General features: G+C 37.4%; 1 protein-coding gene across 2 annotated transcripts in view; it reads right to left on the bottom strand.

The window, feature by feature from the left end:
- Positions 1-20,223, bottom strand: part of nbas (NBAS subunit of NRZ tethering complex) — a 353,782-nt gene that overhangs the window by 243,971 nt on the left and 89,588 nt on the right. For both annotated transcript variants that reach the window (XM_049479822.1, XM_049479826.1), the window contains exons 22-26: positions 16,723-16,809; positions 15,596-15,746; positions 7,231-7,413; positions 6,009-6,182; positions 1,650-1,783 (exon numbers count right to left, since the gene is read on the bottom strand). In XM_049479822.1, coding sequence (XP_049335779.1) covers positions 1,650-1,783; positions 6,009-6,182; positions 7,231-7,413; positions 15,596-15,746; positions 16,723-16,809 — 729 coding nt within the window. The remainder of the gene's footprint in view (positions 1-1,649; positions 1,784-6,008; positions 6,183-7,230; positions 7,414-15,595; positions 15,747-16,722; positions 16,810-20,223) is intronic.

The following is a 20,223-nucleotide window of genomic DNA, read 5'->3' as shown; positions in this document are numbered from 1 at the left end:
ATCCTTTTTGTTCACTTAAGGTAGTACGGTGGCTAGCAACTGCACGTTTAATAATGGAAAGATGCATGAGTCTTTGTCCTAAATAAGCAGGGTGTTCAATCTTTTCTAATCTTATATGGAAAGAGCAGGTTTTCATTCAAAAAGCAAAAGATGTGACAAAATACATCAATATTGTTGACGAACTAAGTATATAAGCATAACTATATGCAAGCTAAAAAAACATGCCAATATCTTATGCTTGCATTTATTCGGCATTTAATTAATTTGGGCTGGCATCAGTCACTGTATGAGTGTTAGGCTTATTCCAAAATGAATTTGCTAAAACAAAAATATTTAATAACCTTTTATATCAATGGAATTAATCATTAAACAGCAATAAAGCTTTTTTTTTGAGGAAAGGCAGATACTATAGAACGTGCAGTTAACTTTAGTAGAATGAAGCTCTGATCAGTATTAAGTGAATCTCTCGTGTGTAACATCTAATATCTAATACTTCTCACAGCTAAAAGGTATGAGGTGTCATAAGAATGTGAGTAGGTTGTTAATCCTTACTGAATTAACTGAATTATTTATTTATTATTTTAACTGGGTACTGTTATTACAGTAGCTAGTAAAAAAAAAAAAAAAACAATTATCAGTGTGATTTCATCTGTAAAACACTTTAAAAGACGATGGTAATGGTAAACATCCTCAAGGAGAGCCTTGCAAATGTACAGTGACTGTCAAAAGTCTGGATTCAAAGTGTTTTCCTTTTTGGTCTATATTTATTTTGTACTTTGTAAACTTAATATTGAAGACATTAAAGCTATAGAAGAACATATGAGGATTTTATTTGTAAACAAAAAGTTTTAAACCACATGTATTACCACATTTATCTTGCAGGACAGATCTGAACACTCTTGGTATTTTAAATTTCAGTGTCTTCACGAGGGAGAGTCACCTGGAATAGTTTTCTTAGGGTCTTAAAGGAGTTCCTGGAGGTGCTGAACAATAGTTGCTGCTTTTCCTTTACACTGTGAAGCTATAGCTCATCTCAAATCACCATCTCAGTTGGGTTTAGTTCAGGGGCTTGTGGAGGCTTAACCTTTTTGTTGTGGTTGTTGTTTACTGCATAATTATTCCATAATTCCATATATGGGCCTTAAAATGTTTAATACTGTACATCAAATCACAACGTATACATTTATTCTAATATCAGCCAGCCCAGAAGTCCAGAAATCAAACCCCTATAGCAGGGCCTGGAGCAGTCTAGAACATTGTAACACTAAAATGCAGGGCTAACTGTGCAAATTCAAGCCCTATGCAAATTGAGACTGCACACCTTTCATCTGTAAGGCCATTGTAAAAATGAAGGCTATTGCGTGTAATCGGCTGGTCAGGTAATGAATGGAGCATAATGCCTGGGCCCAATGAATGCCACTTAGAACCTCTATAATTTGGAGATAGATGATAAACTCGCATAGCATTTAAATCAGTTAATAGAAATCAATGTATTAAGTATCCACTTCTCACAGAACACTAAATATCAATTAGTTTTGATTGCTGAGAAGGATAACTTTTAGAAAAGGATTGTTTTTATCCAACAATTCATGGTATAATTCTAATAATCTAATCAATGTGTGTCTGTGTGTTATCATACTCATACTAACCCGTATCCTCTTTGAGGCAGACACTCCAGTATGTCATAGCTCAGAGCAAGCTGGTCATCTCGTTCACAGCTGTAGATACACTCCAGTGCCACAGACATCAGCTCATCTGGATCAGCAACGATCTTCTGCTGACACTGTGCCCCCCCCCCCCCCCACACACACACACACACATCAGATCATCATCATCATCATCATCAAAATGAACTACACTTAAAGAAAAAGCATCCTGACTGTAGCTTTTGACCAGGTGGTGTCCAGCTTTCCTCTGACATTTCAACCATAAACCACAATGCTTCCAGTTTGGGGGTAGGCATGATGGCAAATATTGTAAATTTTTTAAAAGTTGAGTAATTAAGGATGTTGAGAGCGAATGGCTAGACTTTTTAAAAATCTCTTTGTCCGCTCTAAACAGCGACTGCAAATTGCAAATAATTAAAATTGATTTAAGTACACAGAACTAAAAGGCTAAATAAAATAATTGCATCATTTAAATGAGTATACCTAAAATTAGTCCATCACCATAAATCCTGAAATCAGGTTATCACCACAATCATCATCAAAATTATATAAATTTAAACACCAACAGTGTTTAACATCTATTTTCTGGTCTATTTTCATACACTAGGCGTATCGGATCGTAAGGACAGTACAGTAAGTCGCACAGTAATCTACACAGAATTCTCTCCTGATCTCTCCCTCCAATACAGTACAGTTAGCAGCAGCGCTAACACGGCGCTACACTGAGGAACCCTGAGTGTTCCGGTAAGGCAGAGTGCTATTAGCTAGCGGCTCATTCGACGTAGCTTGTTTTAACACTGTAAACACGGAGATTACAGTCCGATATATATTTATTAGTTAGCAGCTAATGCTAATGCTGCTCTAGCCTCTATGGTGTTACTCCATGGAACAGGATATCATTTTTTATGACTGAAACAAATTCTAAGATCGTCTTAAAAACACAAGTCAAGAAGTATTTGGCAAAAATGTTTATTATTATTATTACCATTATTATTATTACTATTATTATTTATTTATTTATTAGATAATTGTTTAATATTTAGATGGGCATTCATTTATTATTGTGAAATGTGTGTGATAATGTCTATCTTTGTCCAGTAGGTGTTGTTTTTTTCCTTGTTTAAGCTCTGTAGTTGACATTTTGAAACTTTGATAGAATCTGATATAATTATTCCTGGTCAGATGACAAACTGTAAACTGTTAAACAGAGTGGAGGCAGTATAAAAAAGTTTACAAAACGTTTACAAAAAAAAAAAGAAAAAAAAAAAAAGAATTCAGACCTTTAGAAATCAAGACCATGTTATCGTTGTTTTCTTTAAAGATAAATGTGTCATATACTCGCAAACTACACACGCACATGTACTTATAGGTTCATTACATTCACTTAATATAAATTTAAGCAAGGGATGAAACCTGCCTTGCTTTACATAAAAACACTCCATAAGCTTAATAAACCCTTCACTTGATTGACAGGGACTGAATTCAGGAATTTCTCAAGTGGCAGCAGAAAATGTGAGGCAAAATATCTCCAGGGATAATGGAGGGGAGATGCTAGTGGGTCACAAGCAAAAACACAGTTACTTAATACTTAAGGGACTAAAAAGACTTCAGACCCAGGCATACGGGATTAAACATTTTAATTACCTTTCACTCGTTTATCACCTATGCTGAGAGTCGCAGGTTTGAATATAGCCAAGAACAGCTTTTTTTTCCTGTTTCAGAGTAACAGTGTAGACTTCAAATCTTTAAAATAACACATACAGAATTATAAAGGTGAGCATGAACAGGCCAGACACATCAGAAACCAGAAGCGCTATTTCAGATTCTTCAAAGTAGATCATCTTTACCTTGATGCAGCTTCTTACACCTTTGGCTCACCCTTGCTCTCAAGCAGCTTCATGAGAAGCCTTCTAATAGATTTTACACATATGTAGAGACACTGCTAAGAACAAATATTATAATTAAATAATAACGTCAAGCTTCATATGCTTTGCTTTAGAAACACATGAAGTTCACACTAATCCACTTTATTAGGTGTGGATACATGGGATAAGATAATATACAGACAATATTATTATTATTATTTTTTTTGTCCAAATGGTTATGGTTAAAATCACTCTAAAATTGTATTTGGGCTACTGCCTTATATTTATTTTACAACATTTAGTAATTGGTTAATAGTAGCTTTTTTTATAAATATGCACTGTGAGTGTTACTGAACACATTTAAAACGCATTTTTGTTCCTTACAGCACAAACTATCTTCTATCCTCAGATGTACATCATATTCCATAAGGCCCAAATTACATGTTGACAAAACTATTCAAATGAAGGTAAGCTGATAGTGATTTTGGTAATAAGTATCAAAACTAATTTTATCAAACTAGCCTTTCAGTTTGCTCTTTTATATTTTTATATCATAGGTTCCTTGAGTATACACAACAAAGGTGGGGCAAGAGAGGCATTATTAACATTTTTTTTTCCATTGAACCACATACAGATGCTTCTTTCATTTTACAAAAAGTGTAAAGTAATTTATTTACAGTAAAAAAATCATCAAATTAAATATTCTTAGGAAGAACACTGGATGGACACAGGACTTTTCAGGGCAATTTGTTGTATTTGATGTCTTTTTTTTTTTCCCCAGTCCACTATATTTTAGTTCTTAACTTCAATTTATCTATAACAATCGCTTGCATGTTTTAGTCAGTATGAAGGCACCCTTGTGCTGGCTTAAAGAAAAAGAAAAGCAGCATTGAAATGCAAAGGATGCCAATGATTCCACACAAAAAGGCGCAAAACATATGATAACAACCCTTCTACCAGCATGATTACAGTACATTTACAGAAAACTATAGGATCGGTCAGGAAGGGTGTTTTGAGGATTTGATTAAGGGTGAGGATTTTTTTTGCACTATTAAGAGCATTTAAATTTATGACCATTTAATTTTCTCAAAAATAGTCAGTGAGCATAATAATCTGATGCACTTTATGTATGAATTAAATCGCTAATCGTTATTTCCCTATTCAAAGGTGAGTGTTATTCGCCTGCATAGCACGCTGCTAACCCTGACTAGCACTGCTAGAGCAGCATTAGCATTCCCCGCTAACCACGCTAGTTCTTACAGTAGAGTATATTAGAATATAGCCTGCGTGTTTACTATATTAAAACAAGCTACGTAAGACGAACCACTAGCTAATATCATCCTGGCTTACCGGAACACTCAGGGTTTCCCAGTGTAGCGCTGTTGGGCGTCATTAGCCATTAACCGTTAGCGGTTAGCCACTAATGCTAATGCCTTAGTGCTGGAGATATTCAGGACTCTAAGCCTTAAAAAAAAGCACTTTACTTACTCAAATAAACTTGAGTTTTCAGAAGAGAAATCTGTGTAGATTAACATCCAGCACTCGTTTGACTTTAAAAGAAAGGCTGTTTTGTTTACTTAGCTTAGCTTTACTTAACTGAGTTAGCTACCCCTCCCCCACCACTCATCGGCGAGACCTGCTGAATTAGGAGTTTCATAAAGTGTCCATAAAATAGACGTTCATTGATAGTGCGCCTAAAAATACAGTATTTGTATCTTTTGAAGTCGGCACTTCTAGGTACAGGTTGGTCAAACAGACATAGAGCTTTCACTAAAACCTCACAGTGGTCAAATGACTAAAAAAATTAATCTGAACATAAAACATGCCTAGAAATGTCTAGCTGTACTCCAGAAAAAAGCGGGAATACTCTTTTGACTTGTCATTTTCAATCCCAACAGGCAACAGGTCGTCCATAGCAAAGTGAAAAGGTTAATTCCTTCCATTACAACCAATAATTTCCTAGAACTTGCAGCAGAACGTAGCTTTACTGCAGGAACTCCTTATTCCTTTCTATTAAAAATCATCCGTTCACATCTCGTGTGGACATAGAGGACCGAAGGTTAAGGTGTGTACTTTACTTTAATCAGCTGCTGTTAAGCGGCCCATTATTCTGTCTTGCTGAGCGATTAAGACGCGTCCGCCCACACACGCGCTCACACACGCTCACACACTTCCTCTCCAAGTGTTTGCCTAACTTGCTGCGAGGGAAATGTGGTGATAGTGAGTGAGGGTGAACGGCTCATAAATTCATTATGCTTATGTGAGAGTGCTGGAACATGACTGACTGTCTGTCTGACTGTCTGTGGGAGAGCGTGTGTGAGCGAGGGTCTTTTGAGGCCCTTGCCTGAGCTGCACGATTCCGCAGGGATGGAGGCTGCAGGCTGTTATTTCCTTTTAAGTTCAGAACATACCCCGGTGTGTGGGGGAGTGTGTGTGTCTGGATGTGTGTGAAGGAGAGACAGAGGAACACACTCACGCCTGGTTTGGAGTGCTGGAAGATTTTGAGTGGCAGTGAGAGGTCCTCGCGGGCGAGGGACACCAGGTAGTCTCGGAGAAGGGCTGTGGCTGTCCCCCCTTTCTGACCCTCACAGCGGTGGAGGAAGGGAACCATCCACTGCAGAACATTCTTCACATAACACTCCTCACTCGACTGAAAGAGAGACACATACAGAAGAGAGGTCACTGTCCTACACTGTCCTATTCTCTCACACCATTACACAAACACAAACACACTATTACACACTATTACACACAAACACAAATGCACAAACAAACACACAAACACAAAAATACACGCACAGCAACCACTGGCTCATTATACAGCTCTGGAAAAAATAAGGTACCAAAATGACATTTCTTTGATTTTACAAAAATTAAAAACCTCTGGAATATAATCAAGAGGAAGATGGATGATCACACAAGCCATCAAACCAAAATGAACTGCTTGAATTTTTGCACCAGGAGTGGCATAGAGTTATCCAAAAGCAGTGTGTAAGACTGGTGAAGGAGAATATGCCAAGATGCATGAAAACTGTAATTAAAAACCAGGTTTATACCACCAAATATGGTTTTCCTAACTTGTTTTCTTCCCATTATTTAAGGTCTAAAAGCTCTGCATCTTTTATATCTAATTACATCTTTGTTAATTGTCACTTTCTGCAAAAATTACAATGACTCAGAAACTAAAGTGGTCTCTTAACTTGTTTTCAGAGCTGTACATTATAGTGTTAAAAATTGAGCAATGTTGACAAAAATAAGTGCACTAATCATTTAAAAAAACTTCTGTGAGAAACCAAAAATATGAGAGACATTTTAATGAGTAACACTGAAAAGCATGTGCAAATGCAAAATAAAATGAGAGAAAATTATAGAAACAGATTAAGACATACAAAAACAGTGAGACTTCAGAAAGAGAGTAAAAATAGGAGTAAAAGGGTTTTAGTATGTGAGAGAGATTAGTTTGAGAGCAAGACAGAATGAGACAGAGAGAGAGACTTTATTAAGAGACCAAATAAAGTAACAAAACGGGATAGCGAGAGAACACAGTGAAGTGAGGAAAAAAATATGCCAGAGACAGTGTGTGTGTGCGTGTGTGTGTGTGTGAGTGTGTGTGTGTGCGTGTGTGTAAGAGAGATACGTGAGCAGGCTGAAGCAGGGCCAGACTGATTTGGACAGACAGAGCGAGTGTGTGCTCATACATTCTTCATGAGGAGGCGGAGCTTGTCGATGTCTCGGAGCTGCTGCAGCTCCCTCAGACTGAGGCTCATCTCGCACGCCTCATACACCAGTGTCTCCATGGTAACCAGGTCGTCACAAAGCAACTCCAGCCCAGGGATCTCCCGCTCCTTCCCCAGACGCACCAGAGACAGCGCACAGTCCACCTGCACACACACACACACACACACACGCACACACACCCCCACACACAGCCAGACAAAACAAACACCGCACGATTACAGTCAAAACAGACTCCTACAACCAATTAGAAGCAGCCTGACAACAGGCACACCAATCAGAAAGCTCAAAACAACAAAGAGAGCCAATTAGACCTCAGATTAATTCCCAGCACTTTCCCAACATAGTAACACAGTATTATGGTCACATTAAAACGTCTTGAACTCCATTTATTTATATATATATATTTTTTTAATTTACGCTATTAGACAAAGACAGTTTCCTGTACACTGTGTTTTCATGATGAATAAAAATGCACAGTTCTAAATGAATATAATTTTACAATACTAAAACATTTTTTTTGTATAAAAAATAAATAAATAAGTAATTATCTGACCCAAATGTGTTACAAAAAGCTGCACTACATTTTTCACTACACATATGGTGTCATGCAATTTCAATTTAACATTAAAATTGAAGGTGTTTTATTAATTCCTCAACTACAAAAATAATATATTTCCTACCCTAAACTCAAATAGTGCATGTATTAATGTATCAATCCTGGAAAAGCATGAACATACACATGGACATCAGAGGGCACAATTATGGCAATTTTAAAATGAGCTCAATTTATTTGTTCTACCATCATCTAGCCTGCCATCAGGGCTTAGTATGTTATACTGTTATGCTGGACACATTTCTAAATGACTAAAAATATATAACTGTATTTTTTTTTTCCACAAGTTTGATAATTAAATATTAATTAAGTACATATATGTCATTTTGCCCCTCAATCAGTGTACTGCAACAATAAATATCACCTGACATGATGTTTTGTTTACACAGATAGTGATTATACAGTTTGCAAATTACTGTGTATTACACTGATCATGTGACTGTTTGATTAAATGACTTATTAATGATTAATGTAGGTTTTGCATTGCCATTAATTAGCAGCTGGTAAGATCATAAGGTAGATATAACTTATATAAAACTATAGCTTTGGCCTTCCATATTATTTGCACCCAATGTCAAGTTCACACTACACAACCTTTTAAGTCATCAGTCGCTGTACTGTTCACACTACACAACTGATTGTGCTGTAATCACGCGTCTTTCAGTTGTTGAGTTTCACACTACATGACTGATCATTGACGCGGGGTCACAATTTACACCATTTCTCACAGTAAGAAATGTCATGTGTTTCGTCACGAGAACACACCAGAACTAAACGCACATGAGAACTAGCAATGCAATGCCAGAGGGTGCAGTTGCCGACTGGAACAGATATCTAGCATGCCAAATATTTGCCGGGCGTCTGTAAATGGTCAGCGATCAGTCAGTGGTGGATCGGCAACTGAAAAACTAGGCTTAAATCATGTAGTGTGGACCTGGCATAATATATCAATTTAGCAAAAGCAACATGAATGTAGAGATTACTACACTATAAGGCAAACGTGTAGAAGAACAATTCAACTGCATGTAAAATAGAAGTTAAATTGATATCAGGGCTTTATTAAGAGCTTTCGATGGAGATGTGTCCTCAAGGGTTAAAGAAAGCAGGTAATTATGCAGTTCCTACCCTCAGGGGGAGTTCATACCAGCAGCTTGGTCCCAGGACAGAAAATTGTGTATGATTGTCTTTCATGCACCTTAAAGAATGGTAAGTCAAGTCAAGCCACACATAAAGCTCTAAGGATTTTTTTTTTGTTTGTTTTTTGGACAGTTCAGGTTTAATCACAGGTAAATCACAAGGTATATCAGTTTTGATCATCGGGTAAAGAGGAGCTAGATCACATTTGACTCTGTAAACCAACATAAGTCTTCTGAATCAACTGGAACCAAGAAAGCAGCAACATGGGTAAACTTTTACAAATTAAAGACAAGTTAAAGTGCTGCCTTTTGGATCAGATGTTCTGATGGATCAGAGGCCTGATGGTATGAATAGGAAGAGCAGCCAAAAGTAATTCTAGAGACTTAACAAGAGATTTACTTAACAAGTACTTTTGAGGTCCTACTAAAGAGAACACACCAAATTCTCTAGATGTTTTAGATGAGAACTCTGCATGACCACATGCCTGGTCATTAACAAATCAAATAGGACTCTGTGCTTATACAAATGTTATGATAAAAGGAAATTGAGAGATCATTGAAAACCAGTAGCTTCTGGAATGTAAATTAATTATGTGTTGCTGAGGTTCAGATTTAGGTAATGGTCTGAGCGTAATTACCCACAATCTCTTGGGGTAAAATAACTAGCACATATTGTTCTCCTCCAAGCGTGTTCAGTTTCCCTATTACTAGTAGTAGCTACTCAAAAAGATGTGGTGGCTGGCTTCCTGTGACTCACAGAGAGGCACATGCTTCTAACCCTCATTCCGGGCTGGAGATCGAGTCAGTGCATTAAAAGTCAGGTTTATGGCTTTCACATTCAACAAAAAAAAAGAAAAAAAAAAGAAAGAAAGAAATAGAAAAGAAAAGGTAATGGCGATCGAAATAGTCCACCTGCTTGAGCAGCAAATCAATGCTTGGTGTTTCACATCATGTACTGCCAATAAACATCTTTCCACTCGTTGACGGACAGCGCTTTAGGCCAATCAATAGCAGATATATGTCTGGATGTTGTGGCAGCTTTCTCTGCCTGATACAGGCCATAAGCCTCCAGCTCTGGCATCCAGCATAGTCAAGCTTAGCTCCCATTAAACCTGCTTTTATTGACATTAACCACAGAGTGAGCTAGTCAATACAACACACAACAGCCATACATATACAAACACACACACACACACACACACACACACACACACACTAGTAACCCCACAGACAGAAGAAACCACAACACCCTCACAGAGCTTGTCTTTTACACTTGGTCATTAGAGAGGAGTCAAATAACGATGTATCGATCTTCTTCTGCACAAAAGAGCTTTCTGCTCCCTCACGGCTAAACAAGCAGCAAGTCACTACCCTGATCAACAGATTTTGCACCTTTTAATTACAACCAGTCTATATATTTTTCCTCCTCTTTCAGCTCTGAGCTCTGCCCTCAAGTTCACACCCTTTCAAAGTCTGAAGAGCAAGCACAAGGGATAGAGTGTAAAAAGCAAAGAATGAGAGCATGGAGGATAAAGCAATCTAAACAGATATAATGCTAAAGAAAAATCAATAGAAATAGGCAAATAAACATACAAAGGGATCCATAAGTGCTTGGTGAACATCTCATTTCAAAACTGAAGGCACTAATAAGGGCCTAATGGACATATTGACTGGTTGATAGTATTAATTCATTTTAACAACTGATGCTTTTATCAATATTGGCCAAATCACTGACAATAATACTAACCATAATCTAGAAGATGTGGAAAAAGTCTCTGAAAATGCTTTTAAACCAGTCCGATGCTCTTTCACATCTAATTTCACCTTTTGCTAAGACTGAGCATGTTGCGGAAAGAACTAAACCAATTTAGAAGAAGAGAAACAATTTGCAGTAGCAGCCCTTGTAAATGCACAAACTCATATACTCTGGAAATCTTAGTCAGTTTTACCTCTAAAGATCATAACACAAATTTTGCTCTGTTTGACGAGAGTAGCACTCTGTGACTTCTCTTAAAATGGCAAACTAAAATTTGCCAGCATATGAATAATTTCAGACACTCTGCACACATACCAATGCATTATTTACTATAGTGACAAAAGTTTTGAGACATATTTTTATTTATTATTTCTTCCAGTAGTGTATTCAAAAAGTGTCCATCAAAAAGTTGCCATCATTCCAAAGAGCACAGCACCACCATTCCAGAGAATACTGGCCTTAAAATTGGCAACAATATGTGCATATTTATCTGCATTTCTCTACAGGGACAAGACAAGCTGTGTGTGTACATCAGCACATTAGTGTCAGCAATACGTACAGCTAATAGTAGCTAAATACATGTATTAGGTCTTCACAAGTATTTGAACATGCAGTGAACTGAATATCTATCAAAAATAAAGTTTCTAGTGACTAGTCTAATTTCTAGTCAACAAGAGCAAACATGATATATGTGGTTTCAATCAAATGTCCCCTTTCTATCAAACAGGGGAGAATGGGGCCACATAAAGTAGAAAAAAACACTGGGGACTGGCTTATGAAACTACAAAGTGAGAAAAGGGAAGCATTTCAACATTTCATCATCATTCAGATTTTACTAAAACAGAGTATGAAATTCAGAATCCAGAGCTGAGTGGGATTGAGGTGGGCCTAGATACGAGTACTGCAGCCAATGACAGAACTCTTTAAGTTTAATAAGAATGCGAAAGAGTGTGTAAGACAGCAATGGATAGAGACAGAGCAGGATAATACTACATGAGTTGAGCTGTTCTATAGAGGGTTAGTATGTTCACTGAGGCCTGCGCTTACTTCTCACACTTCATTAACATCAGCACTCTCAGCAGTAGTCCGGCGAGAGAGAGAGAGATGTGAGTTCTGAGAAGACTCTCTCTAAACTCACCTTACTTAGCCCATTCACACAAGTGATCATTTCCCAGGTTTAATTAGAAGCAAAGTTACAGAGCTGTGTAAGTGTGGGGGTGGGGGAAATATCCCACCATGTTAAATTAAAACACCGACTGTTCAAATTAACAACACCTGCAGTATTCTTTTAGGGACACTTTTTTTGGTCCACCTTCTTTTTTTGTGTGTGTGTGGTAAGAGTTGTACTCCTGTCCTGAGTCTGGCTTTACCTACCAGGCAGTAATTGGAAATTATGGTGATTGGCAATATTGAGGAACATTACTTGTAGAAGCAATTAAAGCTCAGAATTCCAGCTGCTCCATCACCAGGAGTGATACAGGCACTGCTGTGGAATCTGAGCTGCTTCCTGAGGGATGTCTATGTCATTATTGCAGTATTATATTATTGAAATCCAAGCCAAAATGTGTTCAAAAAGAACAAGGAAAGTATTCAAAAGAAACCAACTGAATAAACAGAATTAAACCAGCGTACCTCAAGGTTTGGTTTGACAAGTGGAGGGGCAACAAAGGTAAACTGCAGCTGAAATACAGCAATTTATATTTAAAACTAAGAGAGAGAAAAAAAAAAACATTCAAGACATTTGAGAAAATTGTGTAACATCCTGTATAAATCAATAATTTACTTTAGATTATATCCAGTATAGATTCTATCGTATAATGACTTTTGTCAACTTTATCATAAAGTTTTATATCTCAGGGGTGGTTTGGGAACACCCACACCTCTACATGCTATGAAGAGTTATCTTGTTAGCGACGTTGGACACTGGCCAACATGTTCATGACAAGGCAATGTGAATTATGGGAATTCGAGTGCGACCTGATAGATGGTGAGGATAGATGCGACATTTCGTTTCCGAATTTTATTGAGTAGTTATGACACTCCTCAAACCACTGTGTTATGTGTACTAAAAATACCTTACAGAAAAAACAGTACCACCCACAGTGGAAGGTGCAGTGAGTGTCAAGAATTAGAGGCTAGTGAGGATCTAGAATTGTCTGTGCAAACAGACTTCTTGTTCAATGTTTTTCTTTATTTTTTATGTACTTTATTTTCTATATTGTAGATAATATTAAAGACACAAAAACAATTAATACATAATTCCAATTATACAGAATTATGTAATAAACAAAAAATCAGTTTGTCCTCCACAATCCCCTGTCCTAAACCTGATTAGCTGAAATGGTGATTTGAGGTGATTTGGTATGAGCTGGAGCTTCACAGCGTGAAGGAAAGGCAGCAACTATTGTTCAGCACTCCCATGAACTCCTTTAAGACTTTGAGAAAACTATTCCAGGTGACACTACCTCATGAATATACTGAGATTAAAATACCAAGAGTGTGCAGATCTGTCCTCAAAGCTAAATGTGTTACTTTTGTTACTAAAAAATTTAGTTATAGTGGATAATCTCTGCTTTTATCAAGAAGATGCGCTCCCAAGAGAGGGTGCTTTTCATGGTGGGGGTTGCTGAATTCAGCACAACACCGGCTAGCCCACTGAGCAGTTAGTGACATAAGCGTGCTCGGCTACATTTTTTAACATTATTTAAACTCACTGTACAACAGGAAAGTACAAGAAGCTCAGAACAGATCTGAGAAGGATGACAATAGACTCACAAGTTGGACATGTCTCTTCAGCATAACATCAAACCATCAGCTAAACAGCTGAAACCTGGATGCCAGTTAATGATGCAACATACAAATACCCTCAGACACACACTAAAGGTGAAACAGACAAGAGTAATGAGCCATCAAATATTTAAACTGAATTCCGCTAGAAGGAAAAGAATCTAATCAAGTCGCTTGCTGAGGGGCATAACCCAAATACAGCATTAAGTGGTTTTCTGTATAATTTTGATCATGTGCTGGTGAACACAAACATAGCAAAATAGCTAAATGTAGGCTAACTTCCAAAAGCAATTGTATAGGCCTTAATAAAGTTTTTAAATATCTCCTTTTTAACATCCATTTTAAATCTGAGAAACTTTGAAAGCATACAAACCTCCCAGCACATACTATAAGTGCTTTTCTAAAGGGCAAACTCTCTATATGGTCATGCAGAAGAGGCCTATTTTAAGCAGAATATTACTGGAACCTATGGAAGCCACCACTCCCAATCAGATCCACTTGACTTGATTTGAAAAAAGAAACATTCTCATGCCATTAGACATGTCTGCAGAACGTGAGGGGGCTGGAGCTGAGACTAGTGCTATTAAAAGTAACAATTTGCTTCTCAGTATGTCTAAGGAGAAAACTGTCCTGTTAAAATGCTTTCGCATGACGAGAAATGAAAAGCACCTTGTCCTAGAATGCTGGAGTCGTAGAGACTCGCTGACACTGTTTCCTGCTTGGTTTCAGGGATGCAGAGCCGTGCCTGGCCTGAAGGGGCTTTTTCAAATTAGCAGCAGAGTTCTCTGCAGTTGACAGACACACATCCCCCAGACCTCATTTAAATTTAGCTCTCATGTTCTTTTTATCAAAAGTAAATTAAAAGTTGGGTAAAAGTGTTTTATGCTACAAAGCCTTTTGTCTAGTTATACTGCTTAAGTTGTGAACAAACATACAAAAGCCTTTATACCAGTCATATAGCATTGTATAGCATCAGAAGATACTCAGAAACTTTAAATTCAGATTTTTTTTTTTACTGAGAAAGCTTAAATAACATAGTTTTAAACACTGTAACTGATGTTAGCTCAATTTAAAAATAGTACAAGTACATTTATCTAACAAATGAGCATGCTACCACTAATACAGAGACTTTTCTGACTAAACGGTAAGTCACTAAATACTTGTACTCAAAGTTCACATGAGGTTCAAACACAAAAAATAACATAGGCTGACACATTTTCTTAAAACAAACACATTTGTTCTATGCACAGAAATAGCATATTTATATGTGCATATATAAAACCCTAAATCAATAATCAAAAAAACAAAACAAAAAGTTTTTCTCCTATTTGTATCTGAAGAGTGGCAACATGGGAGGTCTTAAACACAACTCTCAAATGACCTGAAAACAAATTGTTCAACATCATGGTTTAGAGGAAGGATATAAAAAGCTCTCAGAGATTTCAGCTGTCAGTTTCCACTGTGAGGGACAGAGTGAGGAAATGGAAGATCACAGACACAGTTCTAGTTAAGACCTGAAGTGGCAGAACAATAAAAATCTCAGATAATCCGAGACGAAGGATGGAGAGAACAGTCATAGTCAACCCACAGACCAGATCCAAAGACCTACATCATCATCTTACTGCAGATAGAGTCACTGTGCATTGTTCACTATTCAGTGCACTTTGCACAAGGAGAGGTGGTATGGGAGAGAAATGCAGAAGAAGCCTTTTCTGAGCACACGCCACAAACAGAGTCGCGTGAGGTATGCTGAAGCTAAAGCACATTTGAACAAGCCAGCTTCATTTTGAAATAAGGTGCTGTGGACTGATGAAACTAAAATTGAGTTATTTGGAGGGCGGTTGGAGGGTACACTTCTGGTGGCGGTTCCATCCATCGGCTGTGTGGTTAGGGCAGGTACTGGGCATCTTGTTAAAGTTGAGGGTCTCATGGATTCCAGTCAATATTTAATATTTATCATAAATTCACTATAATTTTTTACATTATACTGTTTGCATTACATTTTTATGTGTGTGTGTTTTAGTGTGTGTTACCTGACGAGAGTTGTGCTCAATCTCTTGTGCTCTGGTCAGGTACCAGTCAGTGAGGAGAGAGATAGGTGGGTCGACTGTGCAGAATCGTTTCAGCTCTGGCTGCTCCTCATAAAGGAAGTGATCATCCACCATAGACGGTTCCACCATCGCCCTGCACAATGCAGACATTCAACATCACTGCATTCCATAACATAAGAAAAAATACAAACGCACGCACGCACGCACGCATGCGCGCGCACACGCTCACAAATACAGTATACAAATGTATACATGATGCTGCACCCAGCCTTACTGCTGGAGAAACTTGACTGGAAATTCACCCTTAGACAAAATATTGTAAATCTAACCTTACTGTAAATAAAAGGTTTTCAGGAGAGAAATCTGTGTATAACAACATCCAGCATTTATTTGACTTTTTTTTTTTTTTTTACAGTTTGTGTACTTGAGCGCTTCCTCCAGCTTTCCCATTAAAAAACATGGCAACACTATTGCCCACTTCTTACTCGTGTTGCTTAAAGTGCCTTTCAATCCTTATAATCCGGTGCACCTTATGTATAAAAATAGACCAGAAAATAGACGTTAATTTATAGAGTATAGTCCATAATATACTGTATATAGAGCTTTTGTTGGGAGTAACTGTCCCTACTGCCTACGGAACACTGAGTGCCGTTATCTGGGCAGTAAGTGTTTATTTGCTCAGTAAAACACTATCCCTAGAATAAATTATAATAACATTAAATCACAAATTAGTGGTTTTAAATTACTGTGTTCAATATAAATTTAACAGTATTATCATCTAACATCTAGTTTGGTCAATCTGAGGCTAATGATGTTAATTCAAGCTGCTGATGAAATTCGGAGGATCCAGTAGAAATCTGAACTCAGACTTGGTTCTGTAAATGAGCTTGAACTACTAGGTTTTAAACTACTTTAAATGAAAATTAATTTTAGATGTGCTTGTCTGCATCTGTTCTGGCCTGATCTGGAGATTTTACTGTAAAAAATCTCTTATTGCTCACATGATTTATTATTTTATTTATTATTGTGCTTATAGGAGCACTATATCATACAGTGTGATAAATATTTAAATCAAACTGATTGTATATTTCAAGATTTGAGGTGCCCACCTGCACTGAGGATCTTCACACCAGTCCATGTCTCTGTGCCTCTGCTCATCCCATGGAATGGACACCAGATTCGACTTATCATCCATGCTATAAAGACAGAGAAAGAAAGAGAGAGCAAGAGAGAGTGAGAAAGAGAGATTTGAAGTCTCTTTATTAAACGAGTGTATCCACCCCAGTGACGAGTCTGGCAGTAAACGTTTTCCAAGCCCCTGGATCTGAGGGCCGCACTCACTGAGCCAGCTGTTCGTGACAATGCGCAAGGTTCTCCTTTTCAACAGCGTGTTGCTTTGCTGGCGGTGTGCAGCGGCTCAAAACAGCCTGCCAGGCGTGTTTGTTCTCGCTTGATGAACGTGTCAGAGATGTCATGAGCAGCTGGTGGCAGAGCTCTTATTAAGAACAAGAACACTTCCCAAGCACTTGCAACTCAATCTGCACCATCTCAGCTGGGAACGCAAATATTAAAGGAATCGTTCAACAGAAAATCAAATGTACACATTACTCCCCTTACAGCAAACACAGTCCATCAGCCAAGACATGCCTGACGTCTGCTTTTTTAGCTTTGATTACTTTTGGATTCACAGCCATCACATTGTTTCACAAAATTTCAAAATATATGAAGGAATCAGACTGCATTATTAGAAAAACAAAAAGGTAAGGTAAAAGGTAAAAAATGTAAACAATAGACCTTAAAAAGAGACACGCCTACTACTTTAAGACAGCTTCCTTTACAAAACAAAATATTTTAAATAGTTTCATGAAAAAAATATATTATTATTGAAGTCATTAGAGACATTACAGTATGAAACTCAACCACAAAACCTTTCTTTCTCCAGTCAATCCAGTTTCCCATGACATGCTTTCTCCATTAGTACATAACCTATGACTGGGGTTCTCAACTGGTCTCAGACCAGAACGTTTCTCATGGTCATTAAGTCACAACCCACTTTTACAAAATACAAACCAAACAAATTTACCACAAAATTATATATTTTACATCTCTGCATATATCTGCATTCAGAGTCAATTAGAAAGAAGCTAGGGAGTATAAAGGTCACTACAATAAATTTAAATATCTGCATAAAAAATGAGGCTACAAAATAAGATGCTTTCACCTAACCTGTCTTTAGTGGAAGTCAGTGAGACAGCTGGGCATGTACTTTACTTTTGATCTGATCAGAGTTTCAAAGGCTTGGGTGACGGTAGACAAATTTACTCTCAGATCATGCTCAATGTTCAATCTGTTTCTTTGCTTTGACTTGAGCTGGGAATCGCTGGTCTATATTTTCAAAAATGTGTCCTTCTGACACTGTGCAGCATATCACTATATACAGCACTGGAACAAATAAGAGACCTCTTCAGTTTCTGAATCAGTTTATCTGATTTTGCTATGTATAGGTACATGTTTGAATAAAATGAACATTGTTTTTTTTTTATTTTTTTTTATACACTACAGACAACATTTCTCCCAAATTCCAAATAAAATATTTTCATTTAGAGCATTTATTTATTTTAAATGAGAAATGGCTGAAATAACAAAAAAGATGCAGAGCTTTTAGACCTCAAATAAAGTTTCACGAGTTCAGAAATCAATATTTGGTGGAATAATCCTGGTTTTTAACTACAGTTTTTATGCATCTTGGCATGTTCTCCTCCACCAGTCTTACACACTGCTTTTGGATAACTTTATGCCTTTACTCCTGGTGCAAACATTCAAGCAGTTCAGTTTGGTTTGATGGTTTGTTATCATCCATCTTCCTCTTGATTATATTCCAGAGTTTTTTAATTTGATAAAACTCACCATTTTTAAGTGGTCTGTCATTTTTTTTTAAGCTGTACACAGAAAAACATTATGTAATAAGCCGAAAACTAAACTGATAAAGACCCCAAACACGTCTTGCCTGATCAACTGCATTTGAGCTAAGCAGAAAACAGTTTCTAAATATTCAGTATGTAATATTCTAGAGTTGTAAGGAATTTCCTTAACTCTGAACAAGTTCCAAACAAACTTCTCCAAAGTTAGCATTTTCCGTCAGAACACCATAACAAATTATATGAGGAGAAAATTCAATAAAGCAGCGCTGTTTCATTCCAGCTTAATATGGCTCAGTTATTACAGTTATTAGGAAGGCTGAAAAAGGCTCAGATGTTCTAACGTCTCAAAACTAAATCTATAATCACTCTGCCACTGGCAGTTTCTGGAGCAATGCACATCTGTAGCTGACGCACATGAATAATCCGCCACTACAGATGAATGAAGTGCTTTACTATAGAGCAGGGTTTTACAGGGACATCTTTCTGAAAAAAAGTTTGCTGCAAACAACTCCAGCCTTCCTGAGGTTGTCTGCCCTTCATGAGTTACACAAGTACAGAGTGTTCTTCTGTCGGCGGGTGGTGTCTTATTTTAGGCCTTAAATATACATTGAAAGATGTTTTACTGTTTAAACAGTTTTTTTACACGCTGCTCCCTACCACATTAAATTAAAATATGTTTATTCAGAAAATCAACTGTGAAGACAATCTAAATACAAACACACGGGTCACTGTCTTGAACACTCTAGGACTCTGCATTCACACTGGCAAGAGACAGGGTGACACTTCAGTTTCTATGGTGGCAGGCAACAGATTTTCTCAACTTTATGCAAATGAATTATGACTCTGTGTAGAAACATTGTACACTAATTGGCCAAACAAATTCTTCGGAGCAATATCAACCCGATAGAGGCTTATAACCACTGATTATTCCTTTCCTGTTTAATATGGTGCATATTTACTCAAAAACAGGGGCAGTTTAAGGACAAATTATGCAAATATGAGCACAGCAGATGGCTTAATAAGTAGCTTGGTAGATTAGCCTCTGCGTTAACCGGACATGTCGATACATGTCCACACGCAACACCGTGAGCTGCCACGACCACACCCACACCCACAAGAGACAAATTGGAGGTGACATGGAGGTGATCTGTTGCCTGCCAGTGTGCATGCAGAAGTTCTGTCAGCATAGATAAAAAATATCTGAAACACTTTTCAAAATACTTAATTCAAACATCCAAATATCTAATTCAAAGCCTTTCTACCTAAGAGCATTTACCTCAATAGTAGTTTGCTTCTTTACTTTTGGGCTAGAGCTTTAAAGCTAATGTATCTAAAGTGATGAAAGCTATTAGCTACCAGTAATCAGCAAATAAAAATAAACAAAAATGTAACTTATATTGTGATACAGTAAAATATGTTACTGTGAAGTCTTTTATCTATAGTGTGGTTAATTTCCTATAAATGACAGTTTGTCATATGTACCTCTTTTTCACCAACAAAGTGTTGGTGCCGGAGTCTGAGCCACAGCTGGTTCCTGCAAATCTGCAAACCTTTTAAGAACTGGGCCGTGTTTCCACTGCTTTAAGGAGTCACTCACTATGTATGTGAATGTGGGCGTGTTCCATAAACCGGAAACAGAAGTCCAAATTGAAAAAAATTTTTTGGAAACTTGAACGCCCCACCCTTTGT

Source organism: Astyanax mexicanus, chromosome 1, assembly GCF_023375975.1.
Source record: "Astyanax mexicanus isolate ESR-SI-001 chromosome 1, AstMex3_surface, whole genome shotgun sequence".
In the NCBI taxonomy this organism is placed as follows: domain Eukaryota; kingdom Metazoa; phylum Chordata; class Actinopteri; order Characiformes; family Acestrorhamphidae; genus Astyanax; species Astyanax mexicanus.
The sequence above is the reverse complement of the archived record's forward strand: the minus strand, read 5'-3'. Positions and strand labels throughout refer to the sequence as shown.